A 19,247-nucleotide genomic window follows, 5' to 3' on the forward strand; every position below is an offset into this window, starting at 1 on the left:
CTGATTATCGCGGTTCAAGGCCGGTAAATAAGGCGCAAGAACCCCGGCACTTACCGTTAGAATTGCAATAAAAACCAAGAAGGAAAGCCTTGCTGCCGCCATTTTGATTTCATTTGATCACGAAGTCGAGAAAAATGTTGGTCACAAACCGAGGAAAAAGTCGGGAAAAAAGTCAGGAAAAAAGTCGAGAATAAAGGTCGAGAAAATTTTCAGGAAAAAAGTCGAGAAAAAAGTCGGGATTTTGGATAAAGGGTGAGAAAAAAGTCGAGAAACCAAAAGACGAGAGTAAAATGTCTGTGGCATTTACTGGGCTCCGTAGGTTTCCAACTGGGATCACATGTACAATCAACAAGACCGCCAATACATCCTTCGTTTGATTGCTTCTCTTTGTTCAACGCTGATTTCGTCGACCCCGTTGAATGTCTCAGCAACTTCTGATATCGCGCTATGCAGGTGTTCCCTTCATCCTCGAGCTTGTCCCTTTCCATTCCCCTTAATTATTTGTATCTAGTCTTCTAGCGCTGTAGGACTATTTGGGGACACTATAAACGGAAATTACAAATTAACGAAATTCAAATCAAATGTTGGTTTTTGAGGGGAGGGGAAAATTGGAGTACCCGGGGACTGAGTAGAGAACCAACAAACTCAACCTACACATGGCGCCGAGTCTGGGATCGAACCCAGGCCATATTGGTGGGAGGCAAGTGCTCTCACCACTACGCCAGCCGTGCACCTCAAATCTTTGGTTGCCTGGCGTTTGAAGCAGGGACAAGCTGGAATTTTTTTTTTTTAATTTCGAGTACTGTAATTTAACCCAGTTTGAGAATGGCATCTTTGAGTATCGCCAGGGAAACGAAAAATAGAATGGATATTCCAGAAAAAAGGAGCACCGGAAGCAGAAATGCAACTTCCGATTTAACCCGACTTAACGTACGTGCGGTGCATACCGCATTCCATAACATTCAATAGTTGGGCCGGGACAATGTTAAAATAGATCTTACATCATTAACAGAGGAGAACAAGAGTGCACTGTGACAAAATGTATTTTCAAATTACTAAGTAAAAGATACGTTCTCAAGAAAATTAAAGGGAAAAAAGGAGTGCCAGATCCTATCTCAGAAAATATTGCGTTTTATTCGTTGATCTCTGTAATGTTTGTATAACGTGCAATATTCAATAACGATCGATATTTGTTACGACATGATGTCTGGTTGTCTTCGCTTGAATGCTTGGGCTGCCCCAGGCCATCACGTGATTCAACATGGAGATGTTTGACGCAGAGGCTAAAGTGCGAACCACCCTCGCGTTTTATACGCGCAGCGTCTTCTTTGGTTGAAATCGTCTGAAATTGGTGGATTTGGCTGCAGTTTGTCATGTTTCCGGATCTCTTATGGGACTTTTGACCTGCAAGTAAGTTGTGAAACGAACTGAGAGGCCTTCCAATCGTCTCATGTCTTGCTTTTAGGGTGAAAAGAATTTACTTCCTCAAAGTTAAGTGATTTACCGAGATCACGAAGGAATCGCGAAGTAGTTTTTGCGCTTACTTACTTCGGCGTTGATAAAGTCATATATTGTTTTAAGTATTCGCTAATGACCCCATGATGAAAAAATATTTTGTTTGACATCCAAATTACCTAGCAAACATCCTTGTTGCAGCAGATTTGGTTGCCTGATCCTTTGTGTGGGAAGCTGATGTCAATAGAAAAGTAAGACTTACATCAGCAGAAAGGTTTCCGTGCCTTGGGATGCAAAACATTGTTAGCTGAACTCCCAACGGCATAGTGACTAGCACTATAAGAGTTTTGTATAAGCCTTTCTTCGCTAAGCTTATTTAGCATTTCAATACATGTATACTTAATTGTACGTATACTATTTCTCATGGAGACGAACATGTGGTGTCCTTCGTTGTTAGTTACTCCAGGAAATTCACTAGACTCTCTTTGATCAAAAGCAGGTTGCCTTTTCGTGGAATCAACCGTGCTAAACTACAGAATACAGGGCTATACCAAAGCCATTCACTAAAGAGGCGGTTTGATTGGCTCATTTGCTTCGCTCGCAGTCGCAGCAAAGCCAAAATGAGCCACTATGTATGCAGACCAAGAATGCATGAAATTCGTTTCAAAACACACATTTTAGCATCTTCTTTATCCACTGCCAGAAAAAAAATAGCCATACCACTTTCTAAATATTCTCTGTGTCACTAAACTTCACTAAAACGCCTTGACATTGTTGTCATTAATACTCCACTAAAGAACTTTTATCCTCAACCGGCATAAAGAGTCAAACCAAGCATTAAAGAATTAACATAAAGTTGCCCAAAACTTCACTAACACTAAAAACATTTTTGCTTTTGCGCTTTTTATTTGCTGTTCAGCTAAATTAGCATAACAAGACACTGATAACTCTGTTTAAAAAAAACGGTCATGTTATATCTTGTTTGTTCTTTTATCCATTGCTCAGACAAGCAAGTCAGTAAATTTATTGAGCATCTGTTGTGGCTTTGAGCTTATTAAAAGCCTGAATCATTATTTTAATCAGAGAGGAGAATAAAATTAAAATAAATAAATAAATAAATAAAATTTTGTGGGTTGATATTTTGATGTGCCACTATGTACTCAACACTGGGTGCTGTTTATGCCCCCCTCCCCCAGATATTGCACATGTGTTTTATTGAATGTGCATAAACCCTAATGTTTTCCTTAGGGAGGGCACAGTGGTGAGAGCACTCACCCCCCACCAATGTGGCCCTGGTTCGATTCTGAGACATGGTGTCATATGTGGGTAGAGTTTGTTAGTTCTGTACTCTGCACCGAGAGGTTTTCTCCAGGTACTCCAGTTTCCCCTCTCCCCAAAAACCAACATTTGACTTGATTTGTGAAATTTGTTAATTTCAGTTTACAGTGTCTCCAATTAGTGCTCCAGTGCTAGAACGACTAGACACTTAAATAAAAGTTAACCAAAAAAAAAAAAGAAGAAGAAAAGGTAGAAATGTCATTTCAGTTGGTTTTAATATCTTTCTGCCTTAATGTTCTGAATTCAAAAAATCTAAATCTTTATTTGGCTCATTGTAAAATGTAACTTATCGCATTACATCATAGTTTGATTTTTTAATACAACAATAACATAATAATTCAATTAATAGTAAAATGCGAGCTGGGAAGCCAAGTTAACTTACTGGCTTTCTTGTTGGCTCCCCATAACACATTTAAAGTTTAATTAGATAACAGGTGAATAAAGTTAAAAAAGAAAAGAATAAAGAGAAAAAAAATGGAAGAAACCTTATATACTCAGTTGTGTTTACAGTCAAGGGGAATTGAAAACGGTTCGAGTTATCGAGCGTATAGAGTTAAGCAGGAACCTTTATGAAAATACATGATGCACCCTAAAACAACAAAACCTGAAATGGACTGAGACGTTTTGTGTAATGCAAGAAAAGACTGAGATGACAGAGCTGCTTCAAAATAATTTAGATGTTTTGGACTGCAGTACACTGTTTGTTTTGATTTGTCACATACCAGTTGACAGATGTGGTTAGAGTTATCGAGGGTAAAAATAGAGAGAGAAGGACCTGAAGGGTTCAAGTTATTGGGAGTGGAAGTTGTACTTTTAAATTAGATGCAAACCCATTTATAATACCGTATTTACCTGTGTATAAGTCGACCTTTTATGGCCTGAAAAGAAGCTCCAAAAATCGCCCTCAACTTATGCACGGGTCAAAGATTTTGAGCCAAGTTCCAGCTAAGTAATTTATTCAAAATTAACATAATAATGATTGTTGTCTTGGACATAACGAACGCGGTGGACAAAAGCCGACAAAAGACTTCAAAATGAATGTAAGCAATTCCAGTTGAAATGAAAAAGGATTTGTCCAAATCTAAATGTTGAAGATATTCACAACCACAAATATGAAATAGACACTGGAAATTTTCGTTTTCCAAAGGCCGAAAGCTCTAAAAGGCATTTCGGTTTCTTCAAATGAACGCGATCGTTCAACGGCTTAGTAACCTGGCGCAATACCTCGTGTTTGCGTGCAAGCTATTGTCACTCGTGTTGCGTGAAAGTGCTGGTTGGTAATGATTGTTTTTTTATTCTTTATACACACCCCGCTGATTTAAATACATTTGCAAACTTCGTATTGTTTGGTTTATGACTTTTGTTTTGTTTGTCATGTGAGAAATTATAAGTCAAGGACCAATTAAACCTTGCACATTTTCGCATCGTTCCCAAGTTATTTTCAAAGATTGACTCCTGCTTCTGTGATGTTGTGCCCTAAAGCCCTTTATCGTTGAACAACGAAACAGGTTAGTTTGAGGTTTTCATGTTCGATTTTCTGAGAACTTTTTCGAAATTCAAAGACAAAATGCCCGCAAATACAACAACTGCTGAACCACCAAACTATTTATAAGCGCTTGAGGCCCTGATTTTTTGTGTATCCACATTTTGAGAAATCGAAGAATACAAGATTATTGTCCCAGTAACATTTAACAAAGAAATTAAGAAATTGCTTTTTTTGCCATCAAAAATGGGGGGTCGACTTATACACGGGGTCGACTTATACACTGGTAAATACGGTAAATAACCATCAGAAAGTGGCCCCTTGCTCTTGTCCTCAACTTCAACGTCACTCGTGTCTCAGAATACAGACAATAATATTTATGTCATCAAAGCTTTCCCTTCGCAAAGTGAGCAGTTGCAGATTTTATTCTGTGTTATGCCAGACAGTAGGGAGCTTAAGAAACGGGAATGGCGACAACAACGCCTCAAAGCAATGATATGATTGGTTAAAAGAGCATAAATAATCAGTATCTGAATATATTAATTATACCATACATACATTTTCATTTCTGTCTAATTATTGTAAGGTGCCTATTTTACGGTGGTGAGCTTACTTGCAGCAACTTTCCCAAGGACATGTTTAGATCACCCAATTAGGAGCCGAAGGTGTTTTTTTCCCATGGCATCTGATTGGATATTTTATGCACATGAGAGAATGAATTAGCTTTAAATCTCTAAGGGCCGATTTACACAGTGCGATTTTTGGTGCATGTGGCAAGCTTACAACAGGCCTACAATTGCTGCAGCGTTTCTAAACTTGTTTTAAAATGCTACAATTTTTTTTTATGTACATGACAATCACAAATGAGTTTTAGGCCTGCCATAATCATACTGTATAAATCGGCCCTGAGGTACTCTTCCAGGGACTCATTTACTGACCGAGTATCGAGGAATCAATTATGACCTCATTTTAACCATTTTATGAAGTCATTGTGCAAGACTTCCCCACGTATAATGAGGCATTCAGTGTCTCTGCAAAGTCCAAAATACTTTTACATGTAAAATTGTGGGTAAAAGTAAAGATCAACTCACCTCCACCGACACTTGGTCAACTGTTGGCTGACAGATTATCGACAGATTACCGACAGGTTACCGACAAGTTACTGACAGTCGGCTAGAGGCCGACTAAAAACGACAAGCAACTCTCGTCTTACATACTTTCCATAATCCACTGTTTTGCTTCAAACTTCATTGATCAAACTGAAACAATGACTTAATCCTTTCATTGCTTCTAAAGTAGCATTTATAACTGCAATGATCTTCAATCTCAACAGAATTTAGGTTGGATGAACTAACAAATTCATTTATTATTGGTTATACTTGATTAGAAATTCACTCAGTTGAACACTTGACACTTGTGACGGTGACAAAAGAATTAGAAGAGGAAGTGACTAAACATGATTTTTATTTTAGTTTTATACGATGGAAAGGAAAGGGTCATTGAAAATGAAGGTTATGAAGATGAAGAGAAAATTCAAGCTGAAATCAGGAAGAAAAGAAACTGATAAGCCAGTTGAACCAAAGCCAGATCAATGCATAATAGAGGGGCCAGAGCCCTTACTGGTCACCATTCATGACAGCATGAAACGCAAGGATGATCCACAGTCTGATGAAACATTGCCTGCTGAGAATTCCCAAGCAGAGGAAGGTTTGTTGTATGACAAATGTTATTCTTTGAAAAATAGAGATACTATGAAACCCACCGATCTGTGGAATGGGCACAAATTAGTGAGTGATTGCCCTGCCCACTTCAGTTAAACATTTTCATGAAATTCCTTTCCCACTGTGTGCTTTCACTGTCAAGGTGTATCGGAACAACCACAACAATGGAAAGATACATTTTCAAAATCATGAGTCCCGAGGGAAAATGGATAAAATTGTTCTTGTCCAGCGAAGAGATTGCAAGGGCAACCATGGATTCGTTGTTGCTTCGAGTGTAAGTTTTGTTCCCTGGCCTTAAAAGTAGCGTTGAACACAACACCTCTCAAGAATTTGAACTATTCACAAGTGAAAGTGGGCAGGGCAGTGACTTAGTAATTCGGGCCCATTCCACAGATCAGTGGTTTTCGTAGTATATCCTGTGAAATGCTACTGAATGTGTCAAAGTAGCTACAATAAAGTTCAAAACTGACGCATTGCATTTGCATTTGTAACTGTTTTTTGTCATTATTCAGTGTTAAAGAAGGATTGAAATCTAAAGGGAAAATGACTTGTAGATGTTTTTCTTTTAGAGTTAACTCCATCTCCAAGTGAAAATGAGGAATGCAAGAAAAAAAGTGGTATGTATTTCAAACCATACAAGTGCTATCTATACAAAGAGATCTTATACTGTTCCAGATTTCCTGATTAAAATATTGAGTGTTTGGTGTATTCTTGTGTAAGAGTTATCTTTGACTTTATGTAGTGTTTGTGTTTTTGTGTTGCCCCTCTAACTGTTATGCAATTTTTTATTTCAAAGTTTAATTGGAAAGTTGGTTGATTAACCTCAGACACCGTCAGAACATTGTGACAGTAATTGTCACAAATACACAATCATGCAGTTGGTCAAACTACCCAGAAGATGGCTTAACGCCGAAAACGTTCGGTTTTCTAACCTTTTAAACACTTTTTAGCCCTGTAAATACTAGGCTTTGTTTTACAGAGTGAATATTATGGACAATAATTGTCCCATTGCGCATAATTCGAATCGCATAATGTGCCAGTCCCGTAAATAAACCGCAAATATATGAAGCGTTCTGAAACAAAGATTTCTGCCAGGAAAGACTGTAGATATAGATTTCTTCTTTACACTTTTACATTTGCAGATAAAGTTACCATCTTTGCTCCATTTGAAATAATAAAAATATTGTGAAATTTTTAGTGTAGATGTAAAAGGCCTTCCAGCATCACGATATATAATTATTCTGTGTACTTAACAAATCGAAAGTTGTTCAGCGTTGTCTGTACTCTTATCGACAACGATATTCGTCATCACAGTGGTCAAAATTTATTGTGGACTCACGAGGCGCAGACAACGCTGAACAACGTTCGATTTGTTTTTTACCACAATATTCAACGCCAAAGAAAGTTTTTATTTCAGAGCGAGACCAAAATCATGACCCAAAGAAAGAGCAAGGGTTGTCTATAACTTTCTCACAATATGATTGGTTTATTTTCCAAAATGAGCGTTCCTGATTGGCTATTACACTGCGGGACAAAATGACGCGAGCATGACGCGTACAGCGTTGTCTAGACTCTCATCGACAACGGAAAAGTAGCCAATCATATTGCGAGATTACAAGCAATTGTGGTAAAAAGTATTTTATGCTGAACGGGTTATTTCGAACCCCTGCTTATTTGACTCATTTTCTCTTTCCCTTGCAACTTGCAACTGTACTTGAAACAACAGACTTGTTCACCTGTACAGGAACATTTGACTTGTTACAATGTACCTTAGGCATTTTTTCATGCTTAACTTAAACAGCTGACATTGGAGCATTGGATTGCGATGAGAAGCTGATAGAGGATTTACCTCCTGAAGCCAAAAAGGTTTTAATGGAGTTATTGCAACGACTTTCACATGGAAAAGACTACAGAGGACTGGCAAGCAAACTGGGCTTTGACATGCAGTACATTTATTACCTACAAAGCTTGAACGAACCAGTTACCGTGTTATTAAATGCTATCAAACACAAGAAGATTTCTGAGGTGATTTCAATTTTGGATGACATAGGAAGAAAGGATGCTGCAGAAGACCTTCGTCATTTCGAAGGTGAGACCATTTTTTTTTGTATTTAGAACTGAAGCAAGCGTACTGAAGTGGTGATTCTTTGTAACTTACTGTTTTTTGTCATTATTCAGTGTTAAAGAAGGATTGAAATCTAAAGGGAAAATGACTTGTAGATGTTTTTCTTTCAGAGTTAACTCCATCTCGAAGTGAAAATGAGGAACGCAAGAAAAAAAGTGGTATGTATTTCAAACCATACAAGTGCTATCTATACATAGAGATCTTATACTGTTCCAGATTTGCTTAGTAAAATATTGAGTGTTTGGTATATTCTTTGTTTTGTAGGAATTATCTTTGACTTTTTGTAGTGTTTGTATTTTTGTGTTGCCCTTCTAACTGTTATGCACCCCAAGGGGTTGAGGGTGAGAGTTGGTAGGCAAGTGGCAATAGGCTGGCTGATAGCTAAAATCACTCCCCTCTTTGTTGTCTTGGGCATTTACAGAGACTAATTCTCTTATGGTTTGCAGAAATTAAATTCCTACCTTTTCACTTCCTAATTTTGAAACATAGCTATTTACATGTACTGCAAAATCTTCTGAGAACTCTGCAGAGGGTGCAAAGTTATTGGTTTGCTCATTAAATATTTACATATATAGCATTTTCATTGCATTCATGCTTTCTGATTGGGAGGAATTTTGATGGGATAGTGCACATTTATATTTCTAGCCTTCTCACAAATTTTTGTTTTTGTTTGCTTTCCTTTAGATGAGACTAAAACACGTGAGTATTTTGTTGTGATTTTTATCTTGATTTTGATTGAGATTGTGATTTTTCTATTTTTTGGTGAAGAGAAAGGGATTCCATGATGAGGATAATGTGGATTAGCGTTCTCACAATGTGAAGGAGAATACAATCAAAACATATAGCACAATTTTTAGCAAAAAGATTAATAACATCAACAGCTCTGTTGGTATCTGTTGCGTCTAAGACCTTAGTGGTTGATTAGGTGTATGCAGAACCAACTCTGGAAAAGAAACAGGAGTTGCAACAAAAGCCGCGTTCTGTGACCATTCGGAGAGCCCTCTTTTATTTGGTGAAGGGAAAGGGAGGCTATGATGATGACAATTTGAATTAACTTTCTCATACTTCATTTTGAGCATTTGATTGGAACTGCAAAATTTCACATCTTCCCAGTGAAGAACAGTGCCATTACGACAACCAACAACCGCTTAAAACTGTTGAGCAACATAAAGGAAATACAGCAAAAGGAAGAAGAGACATAGATGGACAAAAAATGGACAAGATTGAAATGGGTTGCGTTTGGGTATAAATCTTGAAAAAAGTCGGTCCAACGCTTTTCACGTTTATGGCAAATCACCTGGATAAAGGTTGTGTTTGCTTAGAATCATCTTGTTCATGATGTAACAATAATTTTATCCACATTACCGTTTTCAAGTTTTCAACTCGTATTAACTAAAGATTTCCCAGAAACACCTAAAAACAGCGTGACATAGCCCCTTTAACAACATCTCTGTAGAGCCCAGGGTATCTGTTGTGTCTGAGATCTTAGTGGTTGATGGTTGATTCTGCGTTCACCCGCTGGTGTATGCAGAACTAACTCTGGAAAAGAAACAGGAGTGATGACATTGGCTGGTACAGTTGAGGGCTGTGCAGCCTGTGTGACCATTTAGGAGCTTTTTTCTCTTCCACAAACTGATGGTCTTCGATCTGAGCAGGGAGTGTAATGGACCATGTAAGCGACCTATACAAATGTAGGTAGGGACGACATTAAAGATGTCTGCATTCTTCCTGAGCCTGCACTTTGCTGTATGAATCGTTGTTTCCCAGGGGTATTATGTTCAGCTTGTAACATGTGAAATGGCACACATTAGAAGGACTCACAACTTGCAAAAGACCCAATGATAAGTACTTCGACAAAACTCCACGGCAATTTTAGTCCATTTTCTTTCATTAAACCATTCTTTTGAGAAATTTTCCAAATCTGAAATGGCATACTGTGACTGAACCAACATCATATGCAAAAAGCATCCTTGTTAATTTAAATTAAGTACTTCAACTCGGCATGCTCCCAATCTTACATTGCACAAAATTTTAGAATTTCTTGTGCTGTTTAATGGGTGGTTAATGCCAGTTGTGATTGGTGTGCAAAGCAACACTAGCTTGTTTGCTTAAAGATCCCAAAGGTATGATCCACAGCTGTAGTAAGTAATACATCCTTTTAAAGTGCCCCTGTGACCAAAAAATCAATTCATATTTTTCTTTGGATTTTAAAACTATGTTAACAAAACACTAAGTGACCCACGTTTTAAGTCTTGATTTCAAAAAGACACCTCTTTATTTTAACTGGAATTTTCCAATTTAATGGTCCGCCATTACTAACGTTATGTTCTTGAGAGAGCTGGATCGAGGAGAAAATGACATCAAAGGCTCACTAGTTTAAGAATGCAATACGTGTGTACGCTGCAAAATTAATATGCAGCACTGGGGTTTTGGGCTTTCAGGCTTTTAAACTCACGCTTTGCATATATAATAAGCTGCGTTCACACGCTGAATTTTTAAGCTAGTGAGCCTCTGACGTCACGTTTCCCTGGATCCAACCGTCTGAGTTCCAATCGGTCAGTTTTGAACGTGAGTAATGGCGGACCGTGAAATCCAAAACTTACACTCAAGGTAAGCGGCCTTTCGATAAAAATCAAAGCTCAAAATTTTGCCAGTCAGGTGTTGAGCAAACACACTGTCAAAATCTGAAGGAAAAAAGGAAGTGGTTTTTTTGATCACAGGGGCACTTTAAGAGATGGTTTTTAACCCCTGGGAATGAGACTTTACTTGTCAGCGGGGGAACCCCCAGGAGTCAATGGGTTAACTAGGGTCAGGGTTTGAGAACCTTTGCGGCACACACATTTATCCTAAATTGTTGAGAGTACACCCCCTCCCCCCCCCCCCCCGCCCCTCCAGGGTTAACCCCGGTGAACTATATAAGAGAGGTATTTTTCAGTGTTGTAGTGCGTCTTAGCATTATTTTGCACTATTACCTTCTGATTGCTAGTGTGGATGCTCTACCACCGTTTTAATGACCTTAATAGCCTCCACGAGTCTCTTGTGTATCTCAGTAGGAGAGCATCCACACTAGTAATCGGAAGGTCCTAGTTTCAACTCTTGCAAAGGAACACTCAGAATTTTAATGAGTATCCCCGAGTCAACATTAATATTGCAATAGAAATGTAACTACTCTGTTTTCCTTTTCTAGTTCGTGAGAGTTATGATGCTTTCCTTTGTTTTGCGAAAAATGCTACACCAGATAGCAAGTTTGTGAAAGATCTTATAGAAAGAATGGAAGCACCACCATACAATTTACATCTTTGCCGGGCTGACCGTGACTTCCTTGGAGGAGGTTCCTACCATGAAAACACTGCTGTGGTCATTGAAAAAATATGCAAAAAATTTGTGGTTATTTTGTCCCAGAATTTTGAAAAGAGTGAAGGAGCACTCTACGAGTCTCAAATTGCAATAACCCTTTCACCAGGTTGGTGAGAAAGTTTCAACTGATTTCAAATTTGTAGTGCAATTGTGGCATCATCAGAAATTTCAAATTACTGTAGATGAAGGCAAAATACAGCAAGGCATGGAAAGCTTTTTTTCAAGTCTTGAAGTAAATTCATTCATGACACAAGATAAAACCTTGGGTAAATGCTTGGGTTCAAAATCAACTTTTGGACGTCATTCTTTTTTGAAAACATATATACCACATACTTCCTAAGCCAAGTTACATGTACATGCAGGAACATGTCATTAACTAGTTCTTTAATAGCTAGTGTCTTTCATTTTGGTCGATGTTGAATAATAGCAGTGATAAGATTATCTAGCTTATGACAGGGTTGAGAAATAGAGGTTATATGAAAATTATGATTATAATTATAAAAGTTATTTTAACCACTGGCAAGTTACAGTTCACAAGGCAACCAGGTGTACAATCAGTCATAGTTTGTAGTTACTCCAGTTTGGAATTGAACATAACTTTTTAAAGGAGCACCAGAAAGCACCAGAATGGTTTTTCTTTGCAAAAAAGAAACAAGTGGCCTGATATTAGATACTTTCTTGAATTCCTTCAAGAGCTCATTAATATTCAATTGGGTATTTTGTCCAATCTTGATCAAAAACAGTTTTTTGCCTCTTCATATAATTTGACAGAACATGTTTCAAAACTTGGCTTGAAATCTTAAGCCTTCCTTTTTGACAGAGATGTCACATGCAATCATGATGCCAAAGTTTGACTTTTCTTAAGAATTATTGTTGAGTGCCATTACGTTGCCAGCCGTTAAGCCAGTTACACGTACTGCAAAATGTACTACTGCATGACAGTATACGCCATCAAGTCAAATCAACCACTTTTTATAAATTGGATACTGCTGAGTCAAATTGCACGTGGTATTTGAAAGTTGTAACAAAATAAAGAGGTATAATTTGGGTCATTATTTTCCTAAACATACACATGTCACAGTACCAGACGTTCATGACCTTGAAGCATTTAACTCTGGTTCAGAGCTGGGGTTTTTTGAGTTTAAAAATTTCCTTATTTGGATGTAAACATAGTTTACGTCATAGAAAGTGCGGTGTACGGGGTTTTATTCATGTGTTGTTTGTGTCAAAAACCCGAACGAGGGAGGAACGAGCGAGTGAGGGTTTTTGACACAAACAACGAGTGAATAAACCCCGTACAAAGCACTTTCTATGTCCTGAACTGTTTATTACACATAAGACGAGAATTTTCATTAAAATAGTTTTCTGAATGCAAATTAGAACCAAATGCAAATTTAATTTAATTCAATAACAAAGTAGAATTTGCACGAGATGCACAAGATGCACGAGTGATTGCCATGGAAACACCTTTATGCTATCGTTGATTGGTTATACTTCCACATGTAAAATAGCTGTACGCCATTCTGATTGGTGGTATAAGCCTTTTCCACATGTGAAAATAAAGCGTATAGATTTGTACAAATGAGCTTATGGAATAAAATTCTCATGTTATGTGTAATAAAATTATGTACTGTAGCTCGCATGTTTTCCTGTGCGTGCAGCTTCAGTTTTGTTCATATTTGGGCATAAAATCCCCAGCTTTGTTCCAAGAAAAAGAGTTGCAAGTTACATGCTTCAAGGTCATGTTGTTTCTGACAGAACTTAATAGTCCTTTCTTTTTCTTGTAGGAGCACAGCAGCAGCGCATCATCCCCATTCTTTTAGAAGATGCATACCGTAAAGACATACCAAAGCCAATGGCTCACCTTACATATCTGGATTATCCTCGAGCAGAGGGAGACATACCCAACTTCTGGAATAGATTAGCGCGGTCTTTAGGATGGATACCAAGTCAGAAGTCAAGTAAAACAAGTAACTGATCCCGAGGTCAGGCCAACCCCTTTCACTTTGCTTTCAGTTGTCTTCCAAATTACATGTACAAAATTTTAGAATCATGCACAATCATAAAAAAATAAAATGTTACATGAGAAAATGATGAGAAAAGCCTGAATGGTTGCTTAGAACCAACTGGAAAGACGTGATTGTGAAATAATATTAATAAGTTATTTATTACATGGCCTTTTTTTGCACAGTTTTGGCCTGTTCTTCGTCCTTTGGATAATAAAACTCGCTCTTGCTGTGGCTCTCTTCTTCACTCATACTAAAGAAGTATCTGTATGCTAGTTTTTCTTTCAGTTGAAAATATAGTTATACTTTGTCCATATTTTTTGTTGTTTTCGCCCACGCACTCGTAGCTTTTAGTCTCAACTCAAAAGAGCCGTCGAACCGAGAAAAATTTTCATAATGCCTGGTCATCGCAAGAAAATCTTGCCCGCTCAGCAGCCAATCAGAGTGCATGTACTATTGTAGCCTTATAATAAAGGATGATAATTGCAAGTGAATAAAAGGGGTGGCCTTATCTGATATACATGTAAATAAGAAACTTATTGTAAAATTTATTATACATTAATCTGCTTTGATATGGTAAATGGACGTTTCTATGCATGCGTGACTCAGGCAATTTCTGCAACTTCTGTAAACACAATGGGCCTTCGTGAAAAATGGGAAGTACTGTATGTACTGTTCTGATTTTAGTGGGTGAACCTTACTTAGTCTACCTCTCTGTTTTGCTTATTCTACTACTGCACTTTGCCTCACTTCTTAAACATGAACCCCTTCTGCTTATACTCTGGTAACTACGTGATGTAGGCAGTCATACTCTACAAAAGATGATGAAATGGGAAAAATTCCTCGGGGATATAATATTGATCTCAGATAGCCGTGGACAACAGCTCTTTTTCAGCCTGCTTCACAGACCATTGATGTCAGTCTGTGATTAAATAATTTTGATCATGTGATAACATTTTTGTGGCTCTGTGGTTCAAAAAATACTGATCACATGATGCCATTTTCCATTTCTCTCCCCAAAGAGAAAATCGTGAAAAAATGTTGACAGCAAGGAAAACCCGCTGAAGCTATCACCTGGGAAAAGCCTTGTCTGAAGAAATAAGAAGTGGTGTATTATAGACACAGTAGTGCAAGCAGGTGGAGACTTTACTTCAGTTTGTCTCCAAAAAAAGGCTTAAATTGTACAATTGCGAATTGGCATATATGGCAGTAAAACTGTGGTCGCTTAGTGTTTAGTTAACATACCTAGATTTGAAATACAAAGAAAAATAAGAATAATTGATTTTTTGGTCACAGGGGCACTTTAAAAGCTGTCATGCCATTAAATTCAGAGAGTGGTTGAAATTAGTGTACACAACAAAGACACTGGTTGAGGATAAGCTGTTACGTTTATGTCATCTCTAGTAGCATGCAAGTACCTCAAAACACCAGCTCCTTGTTGGGGAACATTACACTCTTGGCATATTGTTCGAAAGCAGTAAATGCAAACTTTAGTGACAGTGTATGTGTTTTAGGTTTCTGGACCTTTCTGAAGACTGTTGTAGTGTTAATATTTTTATCTGAAAAGCCTTTGCGATTTTTAGAAATGTGTTCTGGGAAGATTGTGCTATCTTAGGGAACATGATGTAATGTAAGGTTTACCTTCTAGAACATTCCGAGATTGAGTTAATAAGCTCAGTAGCACGATCACTGCAGTAACAGTCCTTCCATTTTTCTTTTCTTTTTGTTAACATAGTGACCATTTGAGTGAAACTCAACTGGTAAAATTTCTAGCTGTGGTTTTCAGAGTCTCTCAAGATTTCAACACTCCTAAAAGCCAGTGGAGAGAATTTCACATTTCTATGATTTTTGATTGATCACTCAAATGTGCCTACATATGGTTATGATGACTGATTAGTCAAAATTTGGAAACAGTCAATAACCCCCCTTAAGTATAATGTGAAGTGCTACGTTTCTACCCCTTATGAACCATGTGAGCGTTAGCCCTACTAATGGAAATGGGCCCACACAAGGACAGAGAAAAACTCTGACCAGGGTGGGAATTGAACCCACGACCTTCGGGTTAGATCACCGCTGCTCTACCGACTGAGCTACATGGAGAGGGGGCAGGACGTGGGAACTGAAGATGTTAAAGTCACGGCAATGAACATGTACAAGTACATTAGGAAGGATTACGTTTTTGCAAACGTTGACCGTGACGCACTTATATTTCAACAGACTTAACTGATTAGAGTGTAATGTGAAGTGCCATGTGCTACACTTAAACATCGTCAGTTCCAACGGCCTGCTCCCGTCTGACCTTGTAGCTCAGTCGGTAGAGCGGCGGAGATCTAACCCGAAGATCGTGGGTTCAATTCCCACCCTGGTCAGAGTTTTCCTCTGTCCTTGTGTGGGTCCATTTCCATTAGTAGGGCTAACGCTCACATGGTTCATATGGGGTAGAAACTTAGCACTTCACATTACACTCTAATCAGTTAAGTCTGTTGAAATATGAGTGCTTCACGGCCAACGTTTGCAAAAACGTAATCCTCCCCTTATTATAAACTTAACGTAATATTGTGTTTCTAATTGGTCAATGGCGAATGCATAAATAGGTCATAGTGTGCGGTGCGGAAGTTGCTATGGAAGCACAGCAATTGAGTTTGTTGATTATATTAAAAAATCTATATAAATTGTAAGAACTTGTTCATGCATTGCGTGATTTATGGCCGCTTGCAACGTTTTGAAAGTTCTCAAATTGCACTCGTCTACGGCTTGTGCAATTTGAGAACTTTTAAAACATGACTTGTGCCCATAAATCATGAAATGCACTCGAGTTCTTACGATTTCCTTTACATTTTTAATTCAATTCTAGGTAAAACATTTGAAACAATTGGCTTTGGGAAATGTTTTGTGCTTTAGTCCTTAAGTGAGTAGTCAAGTGGCAGTAGTAGGGAATGAAGGCTAGAGCACTTAATTGTGTCTAGTTATAACAAAGCAGGGATGTGGCCTGGGTTTGATTCCCAGACTCGGCTTCATATGTGGGTTGAGTTTGTTGGTTCTCTACTCTGCACTGAGAGGTTTTTCTCCGGGTGAAGTCTGGTTTTCTTGTGGTGTCCCCAATTAGTGCTCCAGTGCTGGTAGACTGGACACGTCAGTAAAATTCTTATTGATATTAAGCTTTGTCAAGATAACCAAAATGTGGAAAAAAATTGATTCACAGTGGTACTGCAGGTACATACAGTCATCTTATCGTGTTGTTTAATTTTCCCACAGGGTTTCCTGTTTCAAGTGAATGTGTTAAATCCAGTACATCAAGGGGCTCGTCAAGGTTCACTGATAGGATTCGTTTGAGAAAGAGCAAGAAAAAGACGAAATAAGTTGTGTTGATGTGATATATTGAAAGTCAAAGAGGCTCTAGAGGGTTAACCTGATATCAGAGGATTAGCTCTCGTCGGCTGAGGTCATTGGTTGGTTTGCTTTAGAGGTACACTCCCGTATGTGGTTAGAAGCGTAATGGAAATATCGTTAGAGATGCAAGGACGCGCTGCATAAAAAGAGGAAGTGAAAGGGCTTGTATCTATAGTTGCACTTGCCACAGTTCTGTTTGCTCTTAAATTGCTAAACAAAGACAAGCACATTAGTTAACAGAAATTAAGACCATTTTATTCTGTTCAGGTCTTCGTCACCTCATATTTTTTGTGCTTGCGTCTACGTCTGTGGGCTTGCAGTCTTCTCTGAACAGGCTCTTGAACATTAGACGCCGTTTCAAGGAGTTGCTTCAACCCCTGCTTTTGTGCCAGATGGTGGAAAGTGCCGGTTAGGGTTTTAGGTCATTGTTTTACCATAACTGAGACAACCCAACCCTTTACAAAAACGCTAACCTTAGGCTTAAACATTATCTAGAGCATAGTATTTAGGCCTAATGTAAGCATTAATAGAGCTTTGGGTTGTTTCAGCAACGGTGAAACAACAATCTGCTGCTGTAGTTTACACCGGGCTCCACTTTTGTGCCAAATTCATCCAACCATAGCTGTTAATTCAACATGGTGATCAACATTCGTAGCTAGGAAAACAGAAATAGAAGTTGTATTTTTTTGTTGTTGTGATAAAAGTGATCTCAAAAACAAGATAATGGTGTAACATTTTGTAAATATTTTTAGGGTGAACATATCGCCAACAAGGGCTCTTCTTATTGCACAAGTTTTAAAACGAGTTCTTATGCATTCCTGGTGTAAAATGATTGATATTTCATTCACACTTGTTTTAAGGTGTCATGCTTTTATAGCCAGTCCATGTTTCGTGCTTAAGATCTACGTAGCTACGAAAATCAATCGATACTTATAAGTTACTTTAAAAAACAATTTGATTTTTTGTTTTTGTTTAGACTTTTTTTGCAAAATTCAAATTGTTTTATAGAATTTTTTAGTTAGCCGCTGTCTTCTTGTTTGTGTTGTTTAGTCATGGTCAGGGCTTTCAATGAAATTTGGTTTGAGTAGACTAACAAATTGTTAAAAGGAATTTTTATCTTAGGCTTGAAAGAACCTGTCTTTGATTACTTCAATTTCGGGGGGAAAAGTAGCTGACTTCTCTGAGTGAAGCACGCGGCGCTTCGGTCAGCAGTCTGTACTTACTGAAACCACTGCATTGTACAAAGCTTGTACAGAACACTTTTTTTAGATCTAAGAGCAGTACATTATAGGGGATAGTTGTATGCTGTCATGATATGTAATGTTTTAGAAACACGAGAATACATTTATTCAACCATTTTTAACATACTTGAAGCATTGTTTTCTTTGTTTGATAACAAACGATAGGGTGATAAATATTTAGATGGTGATTTGTAGGCAGCTCAAACTCAGAACTTGAATGCTTCTTGGATAATCTATAAGATAACAAGAAAATAAGACATAAGATATAAGATGGCAAGAAAATCTGTTAATCTTGCCCAAAAGCAAATAAGTGTATGAAAATACAGTTACTTTCTCTGCATTTTGTGTTCTTTTATTCGTTGTAGGCGGCCAGGTTGGGTTTTGCTGTCCTGTTTTTACCATCGGTTCATTAAGTGAGGACAGCGAAGATAGTGTTGATTACAGAAAAGAGACACAAGAACACGTCAGCTTGTTTTATATCTTTTTTCTTTTTATGCTAAGGCTAGCGGATATCATAACTTTTAAAAACTTTTTGTTTGATTTCTTGCTGAACCTAATGAATTGATCTTTATGCCAACAATGCATGAAATTAAGAGTTTGAGCTAAGAGACCATACTTTGTTGAACACATAGTGTCCTATTCATTTTTTTTTTTTCGAAGATTTCTTGTGGCAAGAGAAGTCTAGATGTGCACCAGCCTTTAAATATTTAGTGTACCAACACGAAAACTTTTTTTAATGTTTTCTTGTACCTGGTTTCTGTTCATTTTTTTTGGTAACTTACACTTTCTTGACATTTGGTGTGCGCCTGCAGAAGTGTCTGTGGCCGTATTTCTTTTGTTTCAACTTAAATATACAAAATTTTTAATTGACCTGGTGGAAAGCATTGAATATGGTTTTAGCTAGAAAGCTGACCTTTCTTCAAGGCCACTCCAACAGTAATTACTGGCCAAGGTTGATGTGTGTGAATGTGCTCAGATTTCATCAACAGTTTTATTTTTTTTGGGTGTCAGGCCATAAAGTTAAGTCTAGACAACTTTGCAGAAGAAAGTAATGGACTAGAAAAGCTTAATGTGGTTCTTTTAAGCCAACTTTTAGCAGACATAAGTACTAGTAAATACTTTCCATTGCAG

The 19,247-nt window shown here is 37.8% G+C and overlaps 1 protein-coding gene across 2 annotated transcripts in view; it reads left to right on the forward strand.

The window, feature by feature from the left end:
- The first annotated feature begins 1,251 nt into the window (after window positions 1-1,251).
- The window catches only part of LOC138039157 (myeloid differentiation primary response protein MyD88-like), an 18,076-nt gene continuing 80 nt past the window's right edge, over window positions 1,252-19,247 (forward strand). Inside the window, exons 1-9 of one of the 2 annotated variants that reach the window (XM_068885376.1) lie at window positions 1,252-1,410; window positions 5,749-5,983; window positions 6,567-6,614; window positions 7,799-8,086; window positions 8,233-8,280; window positions 8,807-8,821; window positions 11,310-11,585; window positions 13,267-13,449; window positions 16,741-19,247. The exon at window positions 16,741-19,247 is cut by the window's right edge and continues 80 nt beyond it. In XM_068885376.1, coding sequence (XP_068741477.1) covers window positions 5,758-5,983; window positions 6,567-6,614; window positions 7,799-8,086; window positions 8,233-8,280; window positions 8,807-8,821; window positions 11,310-11,585; window positions 13,267-13,449; window positions 16,741-16,844 — 1,188 coding nt within the window. In that variant the 5' untranslated portion in view covers window positions 1,252-1,410; window positions 5,749-5,757 and the 3' untranslated portion in view covers window positions 16,845-19,247. Of the gene's footprint in view, window positions 1,411-5,748; window positions 5,984-6,566; window positions 6,615-7,798; window positions 8,087-8,232; window positions 8,281-8,806; window positions 8,822-11,309; window positions 11,586-13,266; window positions 13,465-16,740 lie in introns of both variants that reach the window. The other variant, XM_068885450.1, reaches the window with a different exon arrangement.

Source organism: Montipora capricornis, chromosome 1 (assembly GCF_036669925.1).
Source record: "Montipora capricornis isolate CH-2021 chromosome 1, ASM3666992v2, whole genome shotgun sequence".
NCBI classification, from domain to species: domain Eukaryota; kingdom Metazoa; phylum Cnidaria; class Anthozoa; order Scleractinia; family Acroporidae; genus Montipora; species Montipora capricornis.